Below are 25,770 nucleotides of genomic sequence, written 5' to 3'. Positions count from 1 at the left end.
ACCAATAATAGCAATATGTTATGCATCAATAGCAGCAACAGCTTTTCCAGGTTCTGCAGTCATCTGAACAAAATTATAGACATTCAGCAATTGCATTAAAAAAAACAAAAACAAAAGAACAAAGAAAAGAAAAATATCCAGAAAACAGCAAAGATCTGTTGCTGTTGTGGTACCTGGCACCATTTTTTTTTTAGCATCTTAATCTTCATCTAGAAAGAGAACATTCTAAAGTAATATCATTAAAAATAGCTCTGATAAAGCATGATCAGTACTACGTATCATAAAGCAGGTACAAGATATTTTACATTCACAGAGGTATGATACAGTACCATTCTACTCAATAATACTAGAATCAGTTTTGGTTTGAAATTTGCTTTGTCTGCAAATAAGATTGCTACCCCTTTTTTATTCTGGGCTCCTGTCACATGGAGAATTGCTTTCCATCCTTTCACTTTCAGTCTATGGGCTTCTTTTTGCACTAGGTGTGTTTCTTGTATACAACATATTGTTGGATTTTGCTTCTTATTCCATTTTGCCAGTATTTCTCTTGATTGGTGAGTTGAGGCCATTGACATTGATGGTTATAACTGATATGTACTGATTTCAGCTATTGCAAGACTATTGTTTATGTTGGACTGTCTAGACTTGTCATTTTTTCCTGAACATTTCTTAACTGAGTTTGCTAAGCTCATCTACTCTACTACTCTCAGTAATCCTGATAGCCTAACTTATAATAGGATTCCTAATTTAATGATTCATTGCTCAGAAAAGATACATGTTGGTCAAAATGAACAGGCTTGAACAGGATATAGTTGTATATTTCAATTCCAAGATTAGAAGCCTAAAAGGACTAAAAGATTATTAATCTGTAATTGCACACTTCTACCATTGCAAAACTCTTGCAAGGAGCTAAGAGAGAAAGGAATGAGAGAAACACAGATGTAAATTGTTATCTTTCATCCATACCTTTGACTCATCTATAATGAGCCCTGTACATTTTAGGTGAGTTTGTGTAAAAACAATATCTCTGATCTTTAAATATTTCTTGGGTCTTAAAAGAGACACAGAAAATGGAGATACACAGTATTTATATTCCTGTTTCTCAATTTACAAGTGACATCAATTTCAAAGAAGTAATGATTCTGGCGTAATTTCTGGGGTAATTTCATTCATCTGGCAAATATTTATTGTGGCCATGTGACAAATACTCCAGTATTCTGAAACTCGGGGATTGCTAAGTTCTGATAAAATGCTCTGCATAACCAGAAAATATGTAGACTTCTACATTTCTGAAGTATGATTTTTTAAATGGTGAGAAGAATTTCATCTAAGTATATTCAGGCACGAGCCACATAATAACTGGGAATTTTTGCATGAATAAGCCATGTTGAGCTGTTCATTCTTGGCATAGGGAATCTTTAGCTGTGTCAACATTTTTTCAGTTATTTTTTATTTTTCTCTAGTTTCTTTATGTAATTTCAGTGAAGTTAGACTGAAATAGCTCAAAAATGTCTGCTTATATTCAGCTTCAATTAAAATATTACTTGATTGTAGGCTACTGGCATGATATGTAATGGTAACAATAATGATAACCAGTATTTCTACCTCCTACTATGATCTTTTCATACGTTATTACTCCCCTGACTACAAATCTACTACTAATAGCTAATATTTATTTAGAACTCATTAAAAATGCTAGGGACTGTGATACATCTTTAATAATTGATAATCATTGAAACTTAATTACTCTTTGAGGTACAGTAGTTGTTATTTTCTCATTTACAAAATTAAAAAAGTAAAACTCAAGAGATTGTTATGTATCCAAATTCATACAGCCAAAAAGTAGCAAAGATGGAATTTAAATACAGGTGTATTTGTCTTCAAAGGGCACATTTTCACCAACTATAATACAATGACTATGTTGGAGGTAGTTATAAATGATCACTGTTGACGGCCCTGATAGTCGTGCTTTTCAAGAATACAAGCGAGTGTGGCTTACAAAATTTTAAATATCTCACAAACCCTAGAATGGGTATAGTATGATCACCTAAGGAAAAGTATAACTATAAAAAGAGTTTATGATGGACTTTAATATTTAGAATTTTCAAAAATACCTAATTACATAAGGTTACATGTTATATTCTACTATAAAAATTAAATCCACAAATAAAATTGTTACCAAAGTAAAATCAGTGTTGTTATAATTAGAAAATTATGTGTTTCAAGCAAGACTGCCAAAAAGCTGTCTCTAAAATAAGTTCTTTCAATTTGAAGGATATAAAAATAAATTTCATATAAAAATAAATATAAAATATAATTTGAAGATATACATTTCAAAAGCCATTCAATTAAAGGTTTTACTTTTTGTAAGGTACTTAATTTTAACCATACTGCCACTGATTATCATAATAATAAAACATGCTTAAAATAGTATTTATGCTTTAAGATTATTTATTTAAGTTGATGGTGGTGAGTAGGTTGCCGTTCCAGTCAACCAAGCTTTCTAATGATATTTCAGTGCTCTGTATAACTGCACAAATAATTTAGAAATGCATATAAATTACAAGTCCATCAAACATCTAGATTTAATTAACAACTGTATATATTTAGACCGGAAAAAATATCAAGGGTTATATTCCAGTGCTACTTAGTCTGTTTAGACTAGTTCACACATTTTTAAGAAGTTTAAGAACAAAGGGCCTGAGGGTGTAGCTTGGTGGCAGAGCGCTTACCTAACGTGTGCAAGACCCAGAGTTGGATCCCAAGAACCACCACCAAAAAAAAAGAACACCACTCAATTCTAGGGGGCCAGGGTTTTAGCTCAGTGGTGCCGCACCTTCCTCGTAAGCACAAGGTTGAGAGTTCCACCCACGGTACTAAAAACAAAGCAAAACAAAACAAAAAGACTCAATTTTTAGTTCATTATCATATATGGTGCTGTAGTTCTAACATACTGTTATATTTTAAATTTAAAAACCATAATTACAAATTTGTGAAATAAGCATAACTAAATCAAGAATTCCAAGCTGCTGGTTCAACATAAGTCATAGATTTCAGTTTTGTACACTCCTTAAAATTAATTTTTACTGGAACTTTAGACATAGAAGATTCTATTTATCTTGATTGGTGAATTGAAGCCATTGACATTTATTATTATAATTGATATGGTTATAACTGATATGTACTGATTTCAGCTATTGCAAGACTATTGTTTATGTTGGACTGTCTAGACTTGTCATTTTTTCCTGAACATTTCTTAACTGAGTTTGCTAAGCTCATCTACTCTACTACTCTGTAATCCTGATATTTCTCTTGATTGGTGAGTTGAGGCCATTGACATTGATGGTTATAACTGATATGTACTGATTTCAGCTATTGCAAGACTATTGTTTATGTTGGACTGTCTAGACTTGTCATTTTTTCCTGAACATTTCTTAACTGAGTTTGCTAAGCTCATCTACTCTACTACTCTCAGTAATCCTGATAGCCTAACTTATAATAGGATTCCTAATTTAATGATTCATTGCTCAGAAAAGATACATGTTGGTCAAAATGAACAGGCTTGAACAGGATATAGTTGTATATTTCAATTCCAAGATTAGAAGCCTAAAAGGACTAAAAGATTATTAATCTGTAATTGCACACTTCTACCATTGCAAAACTCTTGCAAGGAGCTAAGAGAGAAAGGAATGAGAGAAACACAGATGTAAATTGTTATCTTTCATCCATACCTTTGACTCATCTATAATGAGCCCTGTACATTTTAGGTGAGTTTGTGTAAAAACAATATCTCTGATCTTTAAATATTTCTTGGGTCTTAAAAGAGACACAGAAAATGGAGATACACAGTATTTATATTCCTGTTTCTCAATTTACAAGTGACATCAATTTCAAAGAAGTAATGATTCTGGCGTAATTTCTGGGGTAATTTCATTCATCTGGCAAATATTTATTGTGGCCATGTGACAAATACTCCAGTATTCTGAAACTCGGGGATTGCTAAGTTCTGATAAAATGCTCTGCATAACCAGAAAATATGTAGACTTCTACATTTCTGAAGTATGATTTTTTAAATGGTGAGAAGAATTTCATCTAAGTATATTCAGGCACGAGCCACATAATAACTGGGAATTTTTGCATGAATAAGCCATGTTGAGCTGTTCATTCTTGGCATAGGGAATCTTTAGCTGTGTCAACATTTTTTCAGTTATTTTTTATTTTTCTCTAGTTTCTTTATGTAATTTCAGTGAAGTTAGACTGAAATAGCTCAAAAATGTCTGCTTATATTCAGCTTCAATTAAAATATTACTTGATTGTAGGCTACTGGCATGATATGTAATGGTAACAATAATGATAACCAGTATTTCTACCTCCTACTATGATCTTTTCATACGTTATTACTCCCCTGACTACAAATCTACTACTAATAGCTAATATTTATTTAGAACTCATTAAAAATGCTAGGGACTGTGATACATCTTTAATAATTGATAATCATTGAAACTTAATTACTCTTTGAGGTACAGTAGTTGTTATTTTCTCATTTACAAAATTAAAAAAGTAAAACTCAAGAGATTGTTATGTATCCAAATTCATACAGCCAAAAAGTAGCAAAGATGGAATTTAAATACAGGTGTATTTGTCTTCAAAGGGCACATTTTCACCAACTATAATACAATGACTATGTTGGAGGTAGTTATAAATGATCACTGTTGACGGCCCTGATAGTCGTGCTTTTCAAGAATACAAGCGAGTGTGGCTTACAAAATTTTAAATATCTCACAAACCCTAGAATGGGTATAGTATGATCACCTAAGGAAAAGTATAACTATAAAAAGAGTTTATGATGGACTTTAATATTTAGAATTTTCAAAAATACCTAATTACATAAGGTTACATGTTATATTCTACTATAAAAATTAAATCCACAAATAAAATTGTTACCAAAGTAAAATCAGTGTTGTTATAATTAGAAAATTATGTGTTTCAAGCAAGACTGCCAAAAAGCTGTCTCTAAAATAAGTTCTTTCAATTTGAAGGATATAAAAATAAATTTCATATAAAAATAAATATAAAATATAATTTGAAGATATACATTTCAAAAGCCATTCAATTAAAGGTTTTACTTTTTGTAAGGTACTTAATTTTAACCATACTGCCACTGATTATCATAATAATAAAACATGCTTAAAATAGTATTTATGCTTTAAGATTATTTATTTAAGTTGATGGTGGTGAGTAGGTTGCCGTTCCAGTCAACCAAGCTTTCTAATGATATTTCAGTGCTCTGTATAACTGCACAAATAATTTAGAAATGCATATAAATTACAAGTCCATCAAACATCTAGATTTAATTAACAACTGTATATATTTAGACCGGAAAAAATATCAAGGGTTATATTCCAGTGCTACTTAGTCTGTTTAGACTAGTTCACACATTTTTAAGAAGTTTAAGAACAAAGGGCCTGAGGGTGTAGCTTGGTGGCAGAGCGCTTACCTAACGTGTGCAAGACCCAGAGTTGGATCCCAAGAACCACCACCAAAAAAAAAGAACACCACTCAATTCTAGGGGGCCAGGGTTTTAGCTCAGTGGTGCCGCACCTTCCTCGTAAGCACAAGGTTGAGAGTTCCACCCACGGTACTAAAAACAAAGCAAAACAAAACAAAAAGACTCAATTTTTAGTTCATTATCATATATGGTGCTGTAGTTCTAACATACTGTTATATTTTAAATTTAAAAACCATAATTACAAATTTGTGAAATAAGCATAACTAAATCAAGAATTCCAAGCTGCTGGTTCAACATAAGTCATAGATTTCAGTTTTGTACACTCCTTAAAATTAATTTTTACTGGAACTTTAGACATAGAAGAACATTTCAGTTACATCATGTGCCATTTTGCCATTTGCCATGGAACGTGAAGAGCCCAGTTGCTGCCAATGATGTGAACTTTTCCTATTGGTCCCAGAAGTATGACTCCGTGTTGTCCTGTGCATTATGACACAGTTCTCAAGTGGTCAAATTACATAACTTTGCCTTTCTTAAAGGATGAAACATCCTGAAAAATTCAATGCCTAAATATTAACATGCAAAAGAAAATATTTCCTAAAGGACAGTAAATGCAATAAGAGACATTTAGAATAGAAATACAATGGCATTTCACTGGTAAAGAAGAACTTTCCATTTTCCATGCAGTTAGTGAATACTTGACAGCACACATAATGTAAGAGACCTATGTAAATATTAAGTTTCAAAAAGCTATTCACATATTTGTTTCTATTGTTACATACTTTTATTTAACTGTGCCCCTTTATTTAGCTTCCACATATTTATTTTAAAATACCAGAAATTTCACAATGATCATGTAATTTACATACCTTATTAAATGATATATAAACACACTACTATACTCTTAATTTTAAATAAATAAATATTCTTTGAAATATGTGATTAAAATTACTGAGGTTTTAACTAACACTAGGATACAGGATTGTTGGCAGGAAACAAATGATAGTCTGATGAAAAAAAAAACACTACTATAAGAAAGCAAAATCCAAAACAAATATTAGAAAGGATACCACACTTAGTATGGTATCTCAAGTCTTAAAACACAGGACTGCTTTTTCAATACATTTTAATGTATCACATGTAGCTATTTGTACTTGATAAGAATAAATTTATTAATACAAAGAAATAAGAGCTGAGATTTCATCTTATTAAAAAGCTTTTGTACTGCAAAAGAAATCACCAAAAAAGATACAACCCAGAGTACAAAAAAAATTAGCCTGTAGTCCCTCAGACAAAATACTAATAAATATTTAGTACACAAAAGAATTGAAAAAAATCAACCCCCCAAATTTAAAGACCCAATCCAAAAGTGGGCATCTGAAATGAATAGTCACTTCTCAGATGAAGAAATACAAACATCAAAAAATACATGATAAAATGTTCAACATCACTGGTCATCCAAGGGATGCAAATTAAAACAATGCTGAGATCCCACCTCACCCCAGAAAGAATGGCTAATATCAAGAAATCAACCAACAACAAATGCTGTGGGGAAAAAGGAATCCTTCTCCACTGTTGGTGGGAATACAGACTGGTACAACCACTATGAAAATCAGTGTAGAGATTCCTCAAAAAACTAGGATCAGAGGTCCCATTTGATTCTCCTTTTCCCCTGCTGGATATGTTCTTGAAGGAATTAAAAGTATCATACCACAACAATATATGCACACCCATGTTTATAGCAACACAGCTTGTAATAGCTAAATCCTGGAAACAGCCCAAATGCCCATCAACTGATGAATGCATAAAAAAGACTTTTTTAATACAATGGAGTACTAATCAGTCGTTAAGAAGGATAGACTTGAGACATTTATAGCCAAATGGGTGCACCTTGAGACTATATTCTTAAATGAAATAAAATGGACACATATGTGTGAATATCACACATTGTCTCTCTGGTATAAGAAACTTAATGGGTAAATAAGGACCAAACTGTGTAACAGATAATGTGAAACAGGAAGAAATTATTCAAGAGGAAAGGGGAACTGGGAAGAGGGAAAGGAAAAAGAAGGAAGGGCAAGGAAAAAGAAAAAAGGAAAAATGAATACAAAGCTTTTATAAATGAAGAGGGGAGCTGGGGATTTAGCTCAGTGGTTCCACTGCCTACATTGAAAGTGCAAGGACCTGAGTTTGATCCCTGGTTTCAGAAAAAAAAAAAAATGAGGAGGGGAGAAAGGTTGAAGGGAGTGGAGAGGATTGGGGGAAAAAGAGGAATTAAGATATGCCATGTACGGATAAATATTCCCTATGATGAATGTTGTCATTATGTACATTTAAATTATACCAGTAAAATTAATTAAAAAGAACCAATTTATTCTAATATATTAATTCTAGTCATATAATCAAGACTACTTAAAGTAATGTAGATGGATAAGGATTACAGGATAAAAAAGTATTCCATGTGTTAAATTTTATGTACAGGTGTATTAATCATAATTAAAATGGAAAATTATTTCAGAAGAATTAAAGTAGCCTGGCAAGTGCAACGGCCCAAATTTGATCCCCAGTACCAAAAGACAAACAAAAAACAAAACAAAAATCTGAAATCCTGATTTATCTTAAAAAAAAGAATTAAAGTAATTCAGCATAACCACCATTTATTTGGCTTTAAGCAAACTAAAAAAATACTGTGTTCAGGTCTGTGTTCAATCCTGTTGCACTAGACTACACTAAAAACCTGCAAAGCTTTAAAAATGAGATTTAAACATACAAAGAATACCACTGGGGAAAGTTTTTCCCAGCAGGTAATAGCATTTTAAGTATAACTGGGGCTTGGCATTATCAAAATCTTACATTAGATTATGATAAAATGAGATTTAAAGCAAACACTCATAATGAGGGGATTGTTCTATGAAGTAGGCTTGTTTCATGTGTTAATGCATTCTCTAATTTTTACACCACTGATAGAATTTATACAGTTTTGTTCATAACAGAAATGTCCTCATAGCAATGAAAATATGCAACATACTGTTTCTGAGCTTTCATATATTAGGTTCTTTGTCATATTAGTTTTGCTACTAAAAGATATGTGACTCTAAAATGTCCTTTAACCCCTCTGATCTCAGTTGCTTACATGTAACATGATGGCACAGAACCAAGAAATTTCTAAAAGTTCTTTCTTAATGCATTCTATCAACTCATCTCATAAACTGTACAGAGAACAAGAGTGTTAGTGTGTAGAGAAACGAGGCATGTTCTTTTATAAAACAAATGCTAGAAACTGTTTTTAAATAATGATGTGTTTCAATAATGGACAAAAGAACCATATTTGTATGTTTCAGATTTGCCTATCAAATATAATTAAAACCATGCATGTTAAAGGTCTACAAAAAATAGCTTTAAATTTTGTTAAGAATTTAAGGATAAGCTTATAAAAAGGAAGAAAATAAAAGAAAAAGAAAAATTTATAAGCTACTATCTTAGGAATTTCTCAATCAGAATTTGTCATGATAAAATGGCACTGGTGACTTAAATGTAGAGAATTCACATCCACCTAAAACATCAAAAACGTGTTCTACTTTTGTTACACAGCAAGTGTTAATTAAAAAAACACATGTGAAGTTTTGCACTTAGTATTTAATTACTGGAACAGAATAAAATTAAGCTGAAAACTTCAGAAGGCTCAACTGTCACTTGAAATCCTTAAAGTAGAGATAAATAAAATTTTCCATTTCTAAGACAAATAAAAGAATGAATTTAAATGGTTAGAATCACAGAATCTTAAGAGTTTTAAAGAAAAACATATAGACCCAGCTTTCTTTTATAGGAAAGGAAAGCAGAAAACCAAATTATTTACCCTGGATATTTAACTCTGATAGTAGAGATGTTGCAAACACATGATCTCATGCTTTTAAGGACACTCATTTACTTTAAAACTTACAGTTTTTAAAAATGAGTTATTAATAACTGAGTGCAACCCTTCCTCCTTAAGAAAATCCAAATAATCTTCAAAGATTAGATAAAAGTATAAAATCTGGTATACTGGTATGCTGTCATATTGAAATATCAATATCAAAAATATTAAAGAAGAAGCAACAATGAAATTATTATGAACAGTATTTCTGGAAAGCTTTAAAGTGTACATTATTACAATGTTATACTGATTAAAAGAAGGTTCTTCATATAACTGTGTATTTTAAACATTCTTTTAACTAAGTTTTATATGTGAATTAACATCATTTACACAAGGCCAACTAATACTGGTTATGTAGAGAGGTTTCCAAGGAAAACATGAAGGGAGATCAAAATGTGAAACCTAAGAAGAAAAACAAAACTGCCGGTAATAAAAAAAAAAGCCAGCATAGGTTTGGAAAAATATACTTTCCACCAACCATTCTATACAAAATGGAAACATGTTTCTCAATTGTCTTAGATCCAAATAGCACCTGTGGCACATGAATAAGAAAAAGCATTGTTTTGCCAGTGATTCTCTTGTTTTCAGTGATCCAAACTCAAATGAATTGGTTCATTTGTTTCTTACAATTGACTGTTTCTCCTATGAAAAGTCAGTACATTCTTATCATTTAGATGGAGCTATAGTGCTAAGTTCCCATCATTTATTGCACGTATTCAGTGTTTAATAATTTTGATCACCATATATATAACCTATAAGAATAACACTCTTATATTCTAATCTTCTGAAAAAGTCAGAATGAAATTTCACTGATTGAATCCTTTGATAAAATAATGCTGGGAAGTACTATGGAACCATTTACTACTGAGAAGAATTCTATACTAATCAAGACTCAGCCAGGATCAGCAGAGCTATCAGCAGCAATGCCTTAGGACCATTGTATTGAGTCCCTGGTGGTCAGAGTGGGATATACCTTTCTAGTCATTAGGTTAAGGTAGTTAAGTGATCACCTTATTTAAAAAATAATACTGAATAATAATTTGGAGAGAAATGGTCCAAAAGAAAAAAATAGTGATTACATAGATTACAAAAATCAGTAAGAGGAAATGGGCAAACATCTGAAATCCACACACTAGTTACATTTTACAATCAATATAATCATCTTTGCATGCCATATCTTAAGACAAATATAGGTAAGATATATGTAGTAATTTATTCATAAGTTGGCCCACAAAGGGCACTTTTCAATCCTGTACAGTAATAAACTATACTTTTGCCAGTGTCAAAATGTTCCATTTCTGCCTAGACTTAGTCATCTTGAATAATTATTTCACTGAACTGTCCAAAAAGCATATTTTCATTATCTCTATTTTTATTTATTTACTTATTTGGTACCAGGGATAGAACTCAGGACCTTGTGCTTATGAGGCAGGCACCTGGTACCACTGAGCTAAATCCCCAGCCCATCTCTGTTTTTAGATAAAGAAACCAATAGTTTAGAAGTAAGGAACGTCAGGCTTATATGTATATGCCTAGGCAAGTGTGTTAAGGCCCTGTGTTCAACAGGAACAGGGTGGGGTGGGGGGAGGATGGAAGTGGGGGGGAGGCAGCAGGAAGTGGAAGAATAAGAGGGAAGAGAAATAGTAAAGAGATGAAATAAACATTCATGGAAAATAGAGATTTGGATTAGAGTAGAACCACAACTATAGCTACTTCTACTTCCAACTCAATATTATATGTAATTTGTACTGTCTTATACATAAAGGGCTTCCTATTATCTGTCACTTTAATTTTTATCTAAATGAAATGGAAAATAGAGAAAGAAAAGGGTAAGACAGTGAGTCTGAACATGCCTAGAGGTGATAAAGATATTTCCAGAGCCCTGAAAGGCATAATCTGGCATTTTCATTTGAGAAAGGTGAGTAATAACTACATGGCAGTCTACAAGAAAATAGTTACTATACAATAATTGCTCTTAATGAAATTAAAGAACTCATGTCCATCTGTACCCTGAAAAAGCTTCTACTTAGTATTGAGTCTTTTTAACATCTGTATTTCACAAGTCATACAAATCACACAATTTGCTTCTAACATTGTCTTATTATAAGACTATATTACTGCAATAATCATTAGAAATATATAAATTTATTAAGAGACTGCTACAAAATTCTGAAAACATCTATAATCAAATGTTGCCTACTTGCTCTGATATACATTCTAATGTTCTGTATTCAGTTGCTAAACACACTTCACAGACCTATTACAGGATGAAAATAAGGTGTTACTTTTAATGACAAGAGGAGAAATGTTGGCTTCCATGCAAAAAAGCAAGCAGAAAAGGTGTTTTAGTTATATTCAATTTCAGCAAATCTGTCCTAGGCAAATATCTGCCCTAAATAAATACACATGTATATTTATACACACATTTATATTTATACAGCTGAAAATCAATTATTATACACCACAACATTTGCTCTAAAATTTTCATGCCTTAACATTTCTATACAAAGTGTCTGCAGGAAACAGAAACTACAATTAGAATAAGATATTGTTAACAAGATTTAGAATAGCACACTCTTCTGTCCACAAGCTTAACTGCAAATCAGTTTTCACTGAGGTAAAATAAGGATATGAACTAACTTATGGTAGTCTTCATCCTACCCATAGGCTTTCAGATGCCTTTTCTTACTCATATTTCCTAATTAGAAAAACGTAATGAAATGAAGCCAATGAGGTAAAAGATTAATTATAGAAGAATGGAAACCAGATAAAATAGTCATTCAAAAACTTATATTCAATTCAAAATATATATTCATAGAGTTAAAATTTTGTTCATGTGTAGAAAAGCATAAAGTTTACACAGGAGAGAAAAGTTAAGGCAGAGTTTCTTGATGCCAAGCTAGGGCCAATACTGCCTTTGTGGGAGCATTTTGAGAATGGTGTGTTTTGGGTTATCACAATGATTGCAGGGTAATGAATGGACTACTAGATTGTTGTATAGGACAAACCCTCACTATGAGCTGCCATGTATCCCAAGTGATTTTTTCTTATTTGAAAGTTTATTATTAATAATTCCAAAAGGGCTAGCCACCAAATCTATTCCACATGAGATATTGCTTATCTTTGGGTATTACCAAATCCAAAAATGTGTTAAACTTTAGTTTTTAAATGAACTTTTAATTTCAGTTTCTCTTTTCTATAGAGAAGCTACAAAAATAGTACTGAGGGTTCCCATTTAGCCCTCACCTATATTCTATTATTAATATCTTACATTCATATGCTACAACTGTCACAACCAAAAGGCCAACACTGTTATAATGCCATTACATTAAAACTACCCATTTTTACTGTAATTTCATTTTGTTCCTAATGTACTCTTTTCCAGAATATTATCTAGGATACCATAATAACAATTAACCATCATATCTCCTTAACCTCCTCTGATCCTTTGCACACGTTTTCCTTGATTTTTGGTGATTCTGACAATTTTGAGTATCAATCAGCTATTCTTTAAAACATCCTTAAATTTCAGCTTGTGTAATGATTTTATCATAGTTAAAATGAGGTTATGGGTTTTGGATGAGAGACCAAAGGGTACTTGCTCTAAAATTCACTTACCACTGATGGATAACCTTGATCAACTGACCAAGTTAGAAAATGGCAAGTTTCTTGACTATAAAGTTACATGCTTCCCCTTTCTACACTCATATGCAAGTCAGCAAATGCAACCTACATTCAAGGAGTAGGAATTTAAATGCTACCTCCTTGGTGAGTGAGTGATCTACATAAATGATTTGGAATGCTCTGTATGGGAAATTTGTCTCTTCATATCAAATGTTCTCCTAATATTAGTTTTTACTCTAGCATGTATCAGTTCATTTATGAAACTAGAAATTTGAATAACTATATGATGATGATATTAAGTGACAAATTTTGATGTGATCGGAGTGTTGTTCCCTATTATTCTATCTATTTTCTATGTTTGTAGGATGAATACAAGCATTAGCTAGCAAACTAGCCTCATTTGAAAAAAACTCTCAAACCTAAGAAACCAATGTTTTTAAACATTAAATCAGAAACATTTTAAAATTAATGTAGATGAAAATATACAGTATTACCTCATTTAAAAGTCTTTTACCAGACTGCTTTTTAATACAAGTTGTCAATTACTTCAAAGAAAGTAAATTCTCAAAATTATCCACCCAAATTAATTTTAACTCATGGGGATTTTAAAAGACAATGAGCATGCTGGAGATTTAGCTTAGTGGTTCCACCACATGCCTTGCAAACACAAGGTTCTGAGTTCAATCCCTGGTACCAAAAAGGAAAAAAGAAGACAATGAGCACTGTAGGTGAAAAAAAGTGCTTTACATAATTAAGTGGACAAGGCTAAGGCAACTTCAAAACATTGGCAATTACACAGTACAATTATTGTTTTTTAAAACATCTATTATCCTGGGTATAGTGATATATTTTTATAAACAATGAGAGTTCAACTCATTCTCCCCACAATAACAATTTAAGTTGTTTTCCCTTACTTTGGAATGTCTAGTCTAAAGCAAGCTCACCTCAATGTTACTAAAGGAAAAAAGTAAAAATAATAAAACACGATCTCTATACTTTTATAGCTCCTATATACATACTAGAATATATATTTTAGATACATGCACAAAACTTTATACATTACTTTAACATATATGTATGGAATTGTATATTTCACTACCTTTTTTTATAAGTACTCAACTGATCAAACATCCCTGGCTCCATATTTTGCATTTATTTCACAACAGTTTTTTTAATTAAGACTCTAGCATTTAGCTTGCTTTTGTGATTCACTAAGCTATTATATCATATCACAACTTGATCTATGATAATGATTTCCAAACAAAACTTTTGGAGACCAATTAACATTTGCTAGATAAGTAAGGGTTTCACAGCTACAAGAATGCTCTAAATAAAGTCTGCAAAAGAACACCAATGAAATGAAAATAGCAATGGTAATCAATGCTGAATAAATTTGAACAGAATAAGTCATTATTCCTAATGAAATGTGAAGTGCAAATGAACATCTCTTATCAGGTGTCATGTATTTTTATTAGCAATCCTTTGAAAGGAAAAAATCTTGGTACTGAATTGGTAGTAGCAACAATTTGAACCAAATTTGTGCCTACGTCTAGATTCAGCAGAGGGGAGCACCAAACTCCTTAGGTTCACTACAAAAGAAAAAAGCTTTCTTCAAGACTGCAACTATGTGTGGCATCTTTGTCACTAGCAAGAGCGCTATTTAGAGTAAAAACACCTTGCCATACACACACATTGTGTTAAGAAGGCAAATGGGGCCAAGAGCTATAGCCCACCTTAACAAACATTATCTATAGGCAGATTCAGTACGACTGCATGAAATGAAGATAATTTATATTTTATTTACTTATAAGTTTTAAAATTGACCCAAGAATTACAGCCCATCTTAAGACACCAGAGAAATAGGAGAAGATGGAGAAGATAGCTACATCTTTAAAAGTATTTCCAGATTTTTCTCATGCCACCTCTCTAAGCAAAAGTTTCCTCACCTGTAAAGTGTGGATAATTCCAAGTTTATAGGGCTAAGATAATGTAGGGAAACCACCTAGCACAGTACACGGTATGATAGTAAACCATTTACTGTCATTAATACCATTCTTAATGGCATTTAATACCATTTATTATTATCATACTACTATTATCATACCATTTATTATCATTCTGCTCTAAAGATTGCCAATGCAATACAATGTCTACATTAATTTAAAAAATAAAAGCTGACTTTTATCACTCACACACCAGTTACTGTTTTAAGTATACCACAACAGGAAAACATGGTAAAACTTAGAAACACCTTTTAAAATTGGTGATTCTAGGTAATACTGTCTCCTTCAATTTATAAAAATGAGAAAACTTGGCTCAAGTTACTTAAATTGTTCCTAAGATTACCAGGCTAGGAAATAATGGAGTAAGGATATAGATCCAGTATCTTACTCCAAAGTGCTCTTATGTGTACTAATAATATGTGTGTAACAATAATATATGTGATGTCATGTATTAAATGGTAGAAAAGTCAGGAAATTAAAAAGAAGTCAACCCTGAAGATAATTATGTACATACCTTAACTGTGTCCTTTATACTCAGAATTGTAAATCCAATTAGTAAGGGGGAGGAGGGAGAACTGATGTTACACCTAATTACATCACTGAACAGACATACCATCTCTGATGAGCTGCTTAACTTCTCTGTAGTTCACCTATGAAAAGGTATTAGTAACTGTTCCTTATCTCAGTTTTAAGGATTACTATTAATAAGAAATATGGAGCGTATGAGACTTTTCCGGCTTAGGTGAATGAGAAGAATCAAACTATTTAGTAAAATATTTTCAAAAGTACTAAAAAACATAATTCCAAGTATGTAAAAATTCTAAAAAAATACAACTCATTTTTCGGTATGAAAATGTCTTTGGGCAAATAAAGTATTTGGAAACACTGCATTCTCCTGGGTCAAACAATTTCTTTCCAATCTTGTATGCATTATTAGATTGATCAGAAAAACCTTCCTTTACATATTAAGAGAAATTTTCAACAGTAGCCTAGTGAAATTATCACAAATTCCAAATTAATCAAATCTGAACAGGTTACCATAAACATATTATGCCAACGGACAGACTAGAAAGAAAAACTAATCTCAAATATTCCACAGACTCAACTTCTTTCTGCATGTAGCAATTCAACACCAAACTGAAAGCCTCTGTTCTGACAGCTACAAAGCAAGGGAGTACGCTTCTGGATAAGGAATCATTGCACCACTGATTTAATTCAATACCAATGCCAAGAGACTGTTTACAAAGTTCACCCCCGCACCAAATATAGAGGGAAATGGGAAGAAGCATCTTAGTCCTGCCATAATACACTGGCTCTATACCATATGGAATTTGGCCAGTAGGAAAACTAGCAAGTGCACTACTACATCTGTCTAGCAACATTAACAAAAATTTTAATTTTCTCTTTCATATGTAGTTAATACCTCCGCGGCCTATTCTGAAAACTAAAATATAAATAAACCATACAAAATTAAAACATAAATTTTATATTCGAGAAGAGAAAATACTGTAAGTCTCCAGGACTATTAAATTTTTTGAAAAGAATATATGATTGAAGAAAAACATAAATTACAAAAAATAAGTTCTCATATACACATATAAAACACTCCAAAATTGCAACAGATATTCAGTTAATATTAACATTAATCACTTAACAGAATTAATGCTAATATTTTAAGGGCTTTGTTAGCAAATTATACTGTAAGTATAATAAACACCTTGTTAGAAAATGACTCTTTCATAGTCTTTGGTAAACAAGTTGAAAAAAAGTAAAATCCAGAATCTAAGCCAGACTTCTATTGATTTGTTGTAGGTATTATTTGAGAAAACATGTTGCAAGCCTATTGTAAAAATATCAGATGTATCTGAAACAAAACAAATATTTTAAGCAAATAACAAAAAAGGATACTGGGCAACATTTGAAAAGGCAACTAACTTGATTTTGTTTTCTTTTTATCTATAATTGTATCCAAAGACTATCCAACTTATCGAATAAAACTGACTTCTAAGAATATTAAAGTCAAGTAAACATACACCAGTCATTTGTGCTATATTAGGAGAAAAGTCATGTAACTATGTTTTTATCATGTGTTAATGGCAGAGCAAATTTTTATTTAATAAACTTTTGTTTTTATAACAATTCTATAGTGTTCCAAAAACACTGAACAGATGTATTTAGTAGAAAAATTACAACACATTAATACAATTTTAAATTTAACAAGTTTATACAAATACTGACACTTTCCTGAAGTTGCAAGAGTGAAAACCTCTATTAGAATTAATGACTGTAATTCAAACCAAAGAAATCAAACAAGTTAAACGCATCTTTAAAGGTAAAAAAAATTCTATCATGTTGAATAGTTGTATGTAAGTCAAATCAGAGTATAGTTGCTCTTGTGTTTTGCAGTACTAACTAGAACACATAAGCCCGATGGTGTTTTAGTGAGAATTAAAAAAAAAACAAACAGTATTCCTATGTTAAGATAAAAATCTTCACTTAATCTAACTTATACTTTAACAATTGGGGGAAGACACTCTTTATTCGAAAAATCTCTAAAATTTGTCTACTAGTAACCATCTAGTAACATGTGATTCACAAAAAATCCACACCTACACAGGGGACCTGTATTCAGCAAGCTAGCTTTACAATAACTCTACATATATTCTTAACAAGTATTCTTCAAAAATTAGTCAAAATAAACTTAGGTGTAGTTTTTAAAAATTAAGGTTCTTTATTTCAAAGTCAGAGGGAAGGACAGCAAATTATACAAAAAGTATTGGTTTAAGATACATCTTTACTATTTCCATTTATTCCCATTAATAAAAATATAAATTCAACTTTAGCTATAATAAGATAATGGTTTTTATTATAAATGGTCACTTTTCCATTTTATATCCTTAACAAATAAAGGATATTTTATTCTCCCAACAAAAAAATTTTAATTTCTAATACAGTATGAGGTTTTTAAACTTTTATATGAGAACAAACCTAACATATTTTATTCATTTCACTCTGTGTGCTCTGAAATAGAGTTCTTTTTAAAATACCAAAAGAAATACATAATCAGAAAAATTTGAATGAAGGAAACTAAATGCTCAGAAGAGGTGTGTTTCAATTTCTAATTTATGAAGTACTTATTATCCTGTCCTATTAGGTGACATTAGCAAGTATCTATATTTTATCGTGTTTATAATATTTATGGTATAAATATAGATGTCTCATTAATTCACTGAAATTACTAATATTTCATAACAGAATGAGTCTAAAACATGATTTAGGACTTTTAGTTGGCTACAGCAACACAACTATGAGAAATGGATAATGCAACCCTACTTCAGTGTATTCTGGCACACAACACACAAGCTCGCACTGAAGTATCCATCAGAGCACTACAAGGGACTTTATGTGCATTGTCATTTAGGAAAGCAGAATTGCTGACAGATCAGTAATCTGTGAATAATTTAATTTATTCCATCACTCCATAAATATTTTCTGAGTGGATATTTTACAACGGATACGTTCTTATACATTGTTATAAAAAACTGATAGGGTCCCTGTAGTCCTCTAGTAGGGGAATTAGACATTAATCAAATGACCATACAAATTAATTTATAAATAAAGTTAGCAAGCGGAACACAGAAGATATATGTTGTACTAGAATGTCAGCATATAACTGAGGATTTGGGGAATATGAAAAGAAATCAACATCTTGATATGTAAGAAGGCTTGACATCTAAAGGATAAGTAGGGCTCAGAACTATGTTAAGAAAGGAAAAAAGAAAGAACATATGAAGTTAATAGCAAGTGGTAAGCAAACAGAAAGGACTGAGAGGTGGCCAGTGTAGCTAGTTAGACGTGAGGCTTCCCTCCAAGGTAATAACCAAACCTTCCAGGGTCTCACAGACCACATTAAAGACTTTGATCTTTACCTAAACACAATGAGATAACATTGAATTGATTTGGTTAATGAGTTTGAGAAGTGAGAGACTAAGAATCATTCTCAGGAATTCATCTTGACTGGCTTATGGATCAAACAAATAAAATTGAGATTCTATAATTATCATGATCTTAACTTAAAACATCATAGTTTTGTAATAAAAGAAAAGGGGGAAAAAGAGCGCATTAAATTTACCTTTAGACCAACTATCACTTCTCAAACTTATCCAACAACGGATATATCAAATAGCTCAATGGTTCTACGGCCTGCTTCGCAAGCTCAAGAACCCGAGTTCAATCCCCGCTACAAACAAACAAAATACTCTTTTTACAATCCTAAAAAAAAAGAAAAAAAAAATGATGAACAGAGTGTACACAAAACCCTGTGAGGTCTCAGGAATGTGGCTTTAAACAGCTGTTGCAAGCCTAAAATTCCTATTAAGACTCTTTAAAATCTTATCTATATTAAATTTATACTATATTTTATATACTATTATATTTATTTTGTTTTTACATCATGGATATAATATGCATGTTTAATATTTAAAATATTTTAAATTGCTTAACAAAAATTAATCCTTTAGCTTCTTTCAATCACATGGCTTTCACATTCACAGAAATATACCATTTTGAGGAGCACAGGCCTATACTATTCATGAAAACTGTGAATTTGCCTGCTGAATGTTATCCAACACAATGATTCTGCATTGAAGAATACACTCGTTTTTTACAGTCAAGACACTAAAGCATGACACAAATCACTAGAAATAAGTTTTAGACTCTATTTTCTCAAATTATCTAATCTCTCTGCCCCCTTTTAAAGAAGTAAAGATGCTCCATCCTTCTACTACTCTTCATCGTTCACAATAAGCCCTGAGAAGTACTGTAAATCACAAAGAAAGCTAAATGTCATTAAGAACAAATTAAGCTCTAATCTGAGGTTTTGGGGCTATAAATTAAAATGATAATTTATCACTGCTTTAAGAACAGTATTAATGCTTAAAAGTATATCCCCATTCTTCATGTAATAATTTGGATCAGTAAAATTTTAAATATCTAACAACATAATGTTAATGATGTAATTAATCTTCAAAAAAACTCATTTTAACATTATTTCCAAATTATTCCTGAGAAACATATTTGAAACAGCTGTACTGATTCAATACACATTCTTTGTAGGCTTATTTTTGGCAGATGAAGTTTTATAATGTGGTATTTATTTAAACTCAGGACATGATGAGAGTTTTATTGTCTTTGTAAAATGCAGATTTGTTCTTGTACTTTTCTACCACCTACTCACACTGCTCCCTCACTTTCCCTCTTCTGCCCACCTCTCCTCATCAACCAGATAAATCTAAATAAACCCCTATGGTTAATTGCCCATCTCAATCCTAGTGTCTTGCTGTACTTCTACATTTAGGATACATCCCTCTTACAATATGTCTTGTTTAAATAGTTGCTAAAACTCAATCCTTTCCATGGACCTCTTCCTGATTCACAAAATTATCATCTCTTTCCACTGGTGCTTGTATACATAATGCTGAATTTTTAGAAATTTACCCCATATATTAGTTGGTACGTGTCTGTCTTGGCACTGGACTGTAAAGTCTGTCCTGCCATCCCTTACACAGGCTAATTTCTTAACAGCAGAAAATAATTTATTTTAAATAATCAGTTAAAGCAACTTCTAAGCACATGAATTGTGTAAATAATGTGTGAGAACCAGAATATATCCACATAAATATACTCTTTCTTCCTAAATAGGACTAAATCATGAGTGTTAAGGAGCACAAGTTAATGACACCATAAATAAAAATGTTTCTTCTGACTGAACTCCACATATCAAGGTAAATGTCTTTTTTGCATAAAATGACAAGAATTCATAGGCCAAAAATGTCAAACCCAAACTTGGTGCCTATTTAGTCACCATGTAAAAACAAATCTAATTTTTAAAAAGGGAGTGATATAATCAATCTGAAATTATCTTATATGTAAAAAAAATCTAATTTTTAAAAAGGGAGTGATATAATCAATCTGAAATTTTCTTAGAGTGTATATACAGCTTCAAGTTTCTGACAAAATTTATTTTCAGTATCTCTTTCAAGACACTTTTGCTCAAAATTTTTACATTTTTTTCTTTTATCAAATGAAGAAAAACCTCAAGCTAAGCTCTGGGTGCTAGGAGGGAGAAAAACATGAATTATTACAGATCATTTCACCTGTCAAAACTTCTTTGCCTTATCAAATACATTTCCTCTACAGCATTTAACTTTTATACTGAATAGACTTTATTTCATTACATGTTCCTTTATTATAAGTTTGTATGCAACACTGGTTTTGGCTTTTATACCTAAAATAATGTGTTTCATTTTCTGTCCTCAAGATGGCTGAGTCATAGGAATAGAAATTAGAAGTCAGGGAATGATTCTGGAAGCAAATGGATAAAGTAAACAGAAAAGAGTAGAGACATTGACTGTGGAATGGGATGAGAAAAGGCTATCTTCAATTTTTTAGATGATTTTAGGGATTATAATATTACACTGGTTGGGGTTAAGTTACAGAGACCATAAGAGACCAGCAAAGGAAGACTTGTTCAGAGACTCTGGAAATCACAATCATTTTCTTTGAACCAGAAAGAGAATAGAGATCATAAAAGAATGTCATGGAGAGAGCTGGTTGTAGAAAATAACTATTTTAGCCATGCAGGCATACTTAATAGGTCTCAAAGTTGAAAAAGATGTGAGAACAAAATTGAAATGACTGGGTGTGAGATGGGCAGGAAATTAATAATAAAACTAATAATAGAGGCTTTGACATGTTCAAAGGTTTTTGTTATACTTCTGTAAGCAGAACAAAAAAGTGGAAAAGAACTGGGGACTCTTAACAACTGAAGATTGTGAAGTGTCTGCAAAGGAATAAAGAGGAGCTGAGAAATAACACACAACAATACACTAAGCAAAAATAATATATAGTGGCTTACTTTTGTTGCCCATGGCTTTCTCAAATAACTGGTTTGCTTTTCCTTTGAAAAGGGCTTGTGTTTTACAATTTTATCAAAACTACAAGAGCCCTGAATGTGATTTCCAAAAAGGTTAGTTTCAAGTGCTAAATAATGAGTATTTGGTTTTCTCAAAAATATTTTTACAAATTTAATTTTTAAATTAATATGAAGATTTATAAGCCATCTCCAAATAGCCAAAATTATTATCAGGATAATCTAAGAAGCTGTGCATGGTGGTGCAAGTGTGTAGTCCTGGTACTCTGGGAATCTGAGGCAGGAGGATCACAAGTTTGACCTCAGCCTGGGCAGCTCAGCAATTTAGTGAGACTGTCTCAAAATTTTAAAAAACGAGCTGGGAATGTAGCTCAGTGCAAATGACCAATATTAAACAATATCACACACACACACACGAAGAGTCTGGAATATAACTACTTATTTTACTGACTCAGAAGGAGTTTGTGTATTCACTGCAACATGACAATGTGTCATATCAAATCTTTATTGTTGACAGAAAATTTAGTGAGTATTGGATTTTACAGGTAACAGAGATGGGAATGAGCAAAACTGCAAATATTTCCTTATATTTTATTAACAATTATAATTTATTTTTTCATCTACCTGCAATATATTTTAATAAAAATAGCTCAAAATGAATTGCAATATATAGCCTTTCATAAATAATCCTGAATATATGCTACCAAAGCTCAAAAATCTTGTCAGCACATTTTGCCCTTCATTTCCCTCTCTAATGACAGTTTCTATACCACTTCTATAAATTGCCCAGAATCATAAATGACTGTATCCATTCTTTAATGGTTCCTTTTTGTTTAGTGGAGAGAAAAATATCCTAGAAAGAACATAAAGCATGTACCTTATAGAGTTATAACTATTTTTCATTGTGACGAGCTGAAAGCATAAGCTACATGCTTTAAATGTTGAAGATGATAAAACTGTCACATCAGCAGCATGCTCTGAAGAACTCCCACAGTGTTGGGGTTAAGAATTTTGTTCCTTCTTTGGTTCTGCCCTTATAATACTATACATTATACAACACTACATGAGGTTTCACCACCTTAAAGTTACTTCCTAAATAAGCAGTTGACTTTTAAGCAGTATATATCTTTAGAAAGGGTAAAACATATTTCTAAAATATGTTTTGTTAAAGTTTATTTGGGGAAGAGAGTAGATATGTAAAAATAAACTAAGGTAACACTATAAGTTACAATTTAAGGATGTTTGCTTCATCCATTTTTTAAATCTTGTTTTCTGATAGTGCAGCTCAAATTTACAAGTGTTTGAATCTTATGGAAATTTCAGCAGTAAGCAGTTCAGGACTTGAAACAGCCAAGTGTATCAGTCATACTTTTCCAGTCCTTTGTTGTAGAAATATACATAAATCCTATCTTGGCTACCCATTTAATCTTTTCAAATAGCTCTAAACTGCATCATCAATAGGTATAAAAATTTTGTTGGCTTAAATATAATGGGCATTTAAAAAAACAGCTAATAGGGCTGGGATTTAGCTCAGTGGCACCGTGCCTGCCTTGCAAGGGCAATGTCCTGAGTTCAAACTCCGGTACCAGAAAAAAAGTATATAAAATAACAGCTAATAACATTAACCGAACTTTAAAGAAGCTGCATTTTAGGCTGAAGAGATGTTTAAAGAACTAGTGTACTAGAAAACTAACACTGTGTGCTACATTACATGCATCATACGTTGTACAGTTCTTGCTTCAGTGGATCTAAACTATGGAGAGAATGGAGACTGCAAGAATGTAACTGGGTGGTAAATGAAGAAGATGGAGTATGCTGCACTCACAAGTATCATGGGAATTTGTAAGAGGTAGAATATGAAGGTAATCTGACTCCCACGGAGGCAGGATAGCTTTTTTAATATTTCAGTAGCAGACTCAAACTAAAGTAACCTTTATGATAAATTCGAAGGGTTTTAATTAAGGATTTTTTCTTCCTGAAAATACTCTGGCTCTTTTTTTTCCCCATGGCTGAGAAGCCAGATGTTTGTATCTGAGAAGGGAAGGGAAGGGAAGGGAAGGAAATTGGTGGGAACCTACGAAGCTGGAATTTCAATAGCAAATATGTAAAGAGAATTAACAGCAGAAAAGGTAAGACACTGCAGGATTCTGTCTTAGTCATCTTTATGACACCCATGGCATCTTAGCACAATGCACTGCACACAGGGTGTAGTCAATAAATAATGAAATAGATTTAATTCAATTCACTCACATTTATACTGTGCTTTGCAGTTACAAAGCACTTTCCACATATTAGAAAAAAAAGTAAATGAGGAATAACGGGGAAAATACTGGATAAAAGGAAAGCAAACAGATAAAGCAAAGTCCACATGAATAAGAAAAAGGCCCAGTCAGCTGAAGAAAAATATTAGAGGGAAAAATTTAGGTTCGTCTCACTTTCAGTCTGTCCCAATCATTCCACCTTCCGTTGTTCTAATATACCTGGGGCTTACAAAGTCTGACTCCTAAACAATCCCTACGAATAAGAAGGAAGCTCTCTCACCTTCAGAACAGGCATTTTTAGAGACGGTAAGCCTTGAGTCTCCCCACTCATCTACCTAGAATTTATGCTCACGTAAGACCTCGGTAAAGCTCTAACATCTCCCAAGTGTCTTCCATGTGTGTCCAGAGATCCTTTATTCCATCCCATCTGTCCACATCTCAGCATTCCCAAAATCTTTAGGGAAGAGTTGAGCTTTGGTATGGACAGGAGAGGCCCTCTGCAAGCCCTGGAACTCAGACAACAGAGGGAGGTAGTGAGGCAGGAAAGCCCAGAGACTAAAGAAAGCCCAAGTATGCGACGAGAAGAGCGAAGGAAGAAGGTCTGTGACTGTGGTCCTAGAAATTGCCCGGGGTGGCTTCAAGATGGAAGAAATGACGGGGCAGTTGAACGTGCACTGCCTTGCACCTGGCGTTGAGCTCCTAACAAAAAGCTCCATCCAAGGTACAAAGCCTTAACCGGCCTGACTGAAGGGAGGCGAAGGACGTGTGGTATGCGCAGAAGGAAGCCTACACAGACCAGTGCGGAGGCTGTCCCAAGAGAAGCGTGTTTTCCTGCCCCCCAAAGTAGTGCATCCTCAACCCAACATGGAGGGGACTGCCCCTCTCCAAAAGGGAACGACCGTGCCCTGACCCCATTATGCGGTTTTAAAAGTTGCCAGGAGAGTTGGCGCTGGAGAAGACACCTGGCAGGGGCAGCCGCCGACGGGGGCGTCAGGTTTCCCAGGAACAAAGGGGCCGACGATGGGGTGAGCAGGGAAGCGGGTCCCGGGGGTAAGAGGCAGACTCCTCACTGAGCTGGAAGACCAGGGTCGTCACGTACTTCCAGCCTGGGGCACCGAGGGGAACAGGGAGTGGGCAACATGCGCCGGGATTCCGCTGCCTGGCTCCCTGCCTCCAACCAGGTGGCGCCCGCCGCCCTCATGCTCTCCGCGCCCCTCTGACTAGAGACAAAAGGAGATCGGGGACCCCGGCCCCCCTCCCGTCCCCGCCAGTGCACAGGATCACCCGGTGGAAGCTCTGGTGTCAGGGTCTGCCGCGGTGGGCGCCGCTCCCTCGTGCGGGGACCCCGCGCCCTCCCCACCACGGGCATTACCTTTCATCCAGTCCACTACTTGACTCGGAGACCATTTGCTCACTGGTTCCATTATCAGGGCCATCGGCACGGGGTTGGTTCCCCGCGGGGCGCGGAGCTCGGACAAAACGAAGTCCGCAGCCTGAGCCGCGCTCAGGTGGCGTCCGTGGCCCGCCGC

General features: G+C 33.3%; 1 protein-coding gene across 3 annotated transcripts in view; it reads right to left on the bottom strand.

The window, feature by feature from the left end:
• Cnksr2 (connector enhancer of kinase suppressor of Ras 2) overlaps positions 1-25,764 on the bottom strand; it is a 263,447-nt gene extending 237,683 nt beyond the window's left edge. For all 3 annotated transcript variants that reach the window (XM_010607126.2, XM_010607127.2, XM_010607128.1), the window contains exon 1: positions 25,614-25,764. In XM_010607126.2, the coding sequence (XP_010605428.1) occupies positions 25,614-25,677 (64 nt within the window). In that variant the 5' untranslated portion in view covers positions 25,678-25,764. The remainder of the gene's footprint in view (positions 1-25,613) is intronic.
• Between the last annotated feature and the right edge of the window lie 6 nt (positions 25,765-25,770).

The sequence above is a fragment of the Fukomys damarensis genome, unplaced genomic scaffold, assembly GCF_012274545.1.
Source record: "Fukomys damarensis isolate Sample0158 unplaced genomic scaffold, DMR_v1.0_HiC HiC_scaffold_39, whole genome shotgun sequence".
Lineage (NCBI taxonomy): Eukaryota > Metazoa > Chordata > Mammalia > Rodentia > Bathyergidae > Fukomys > Fukomys damarensis.
The sequence above is the reverse complement of the archived record's forward strand: the minus strand, read 5'-3'. Positions and strand labels throughout refer to the sequence as shown.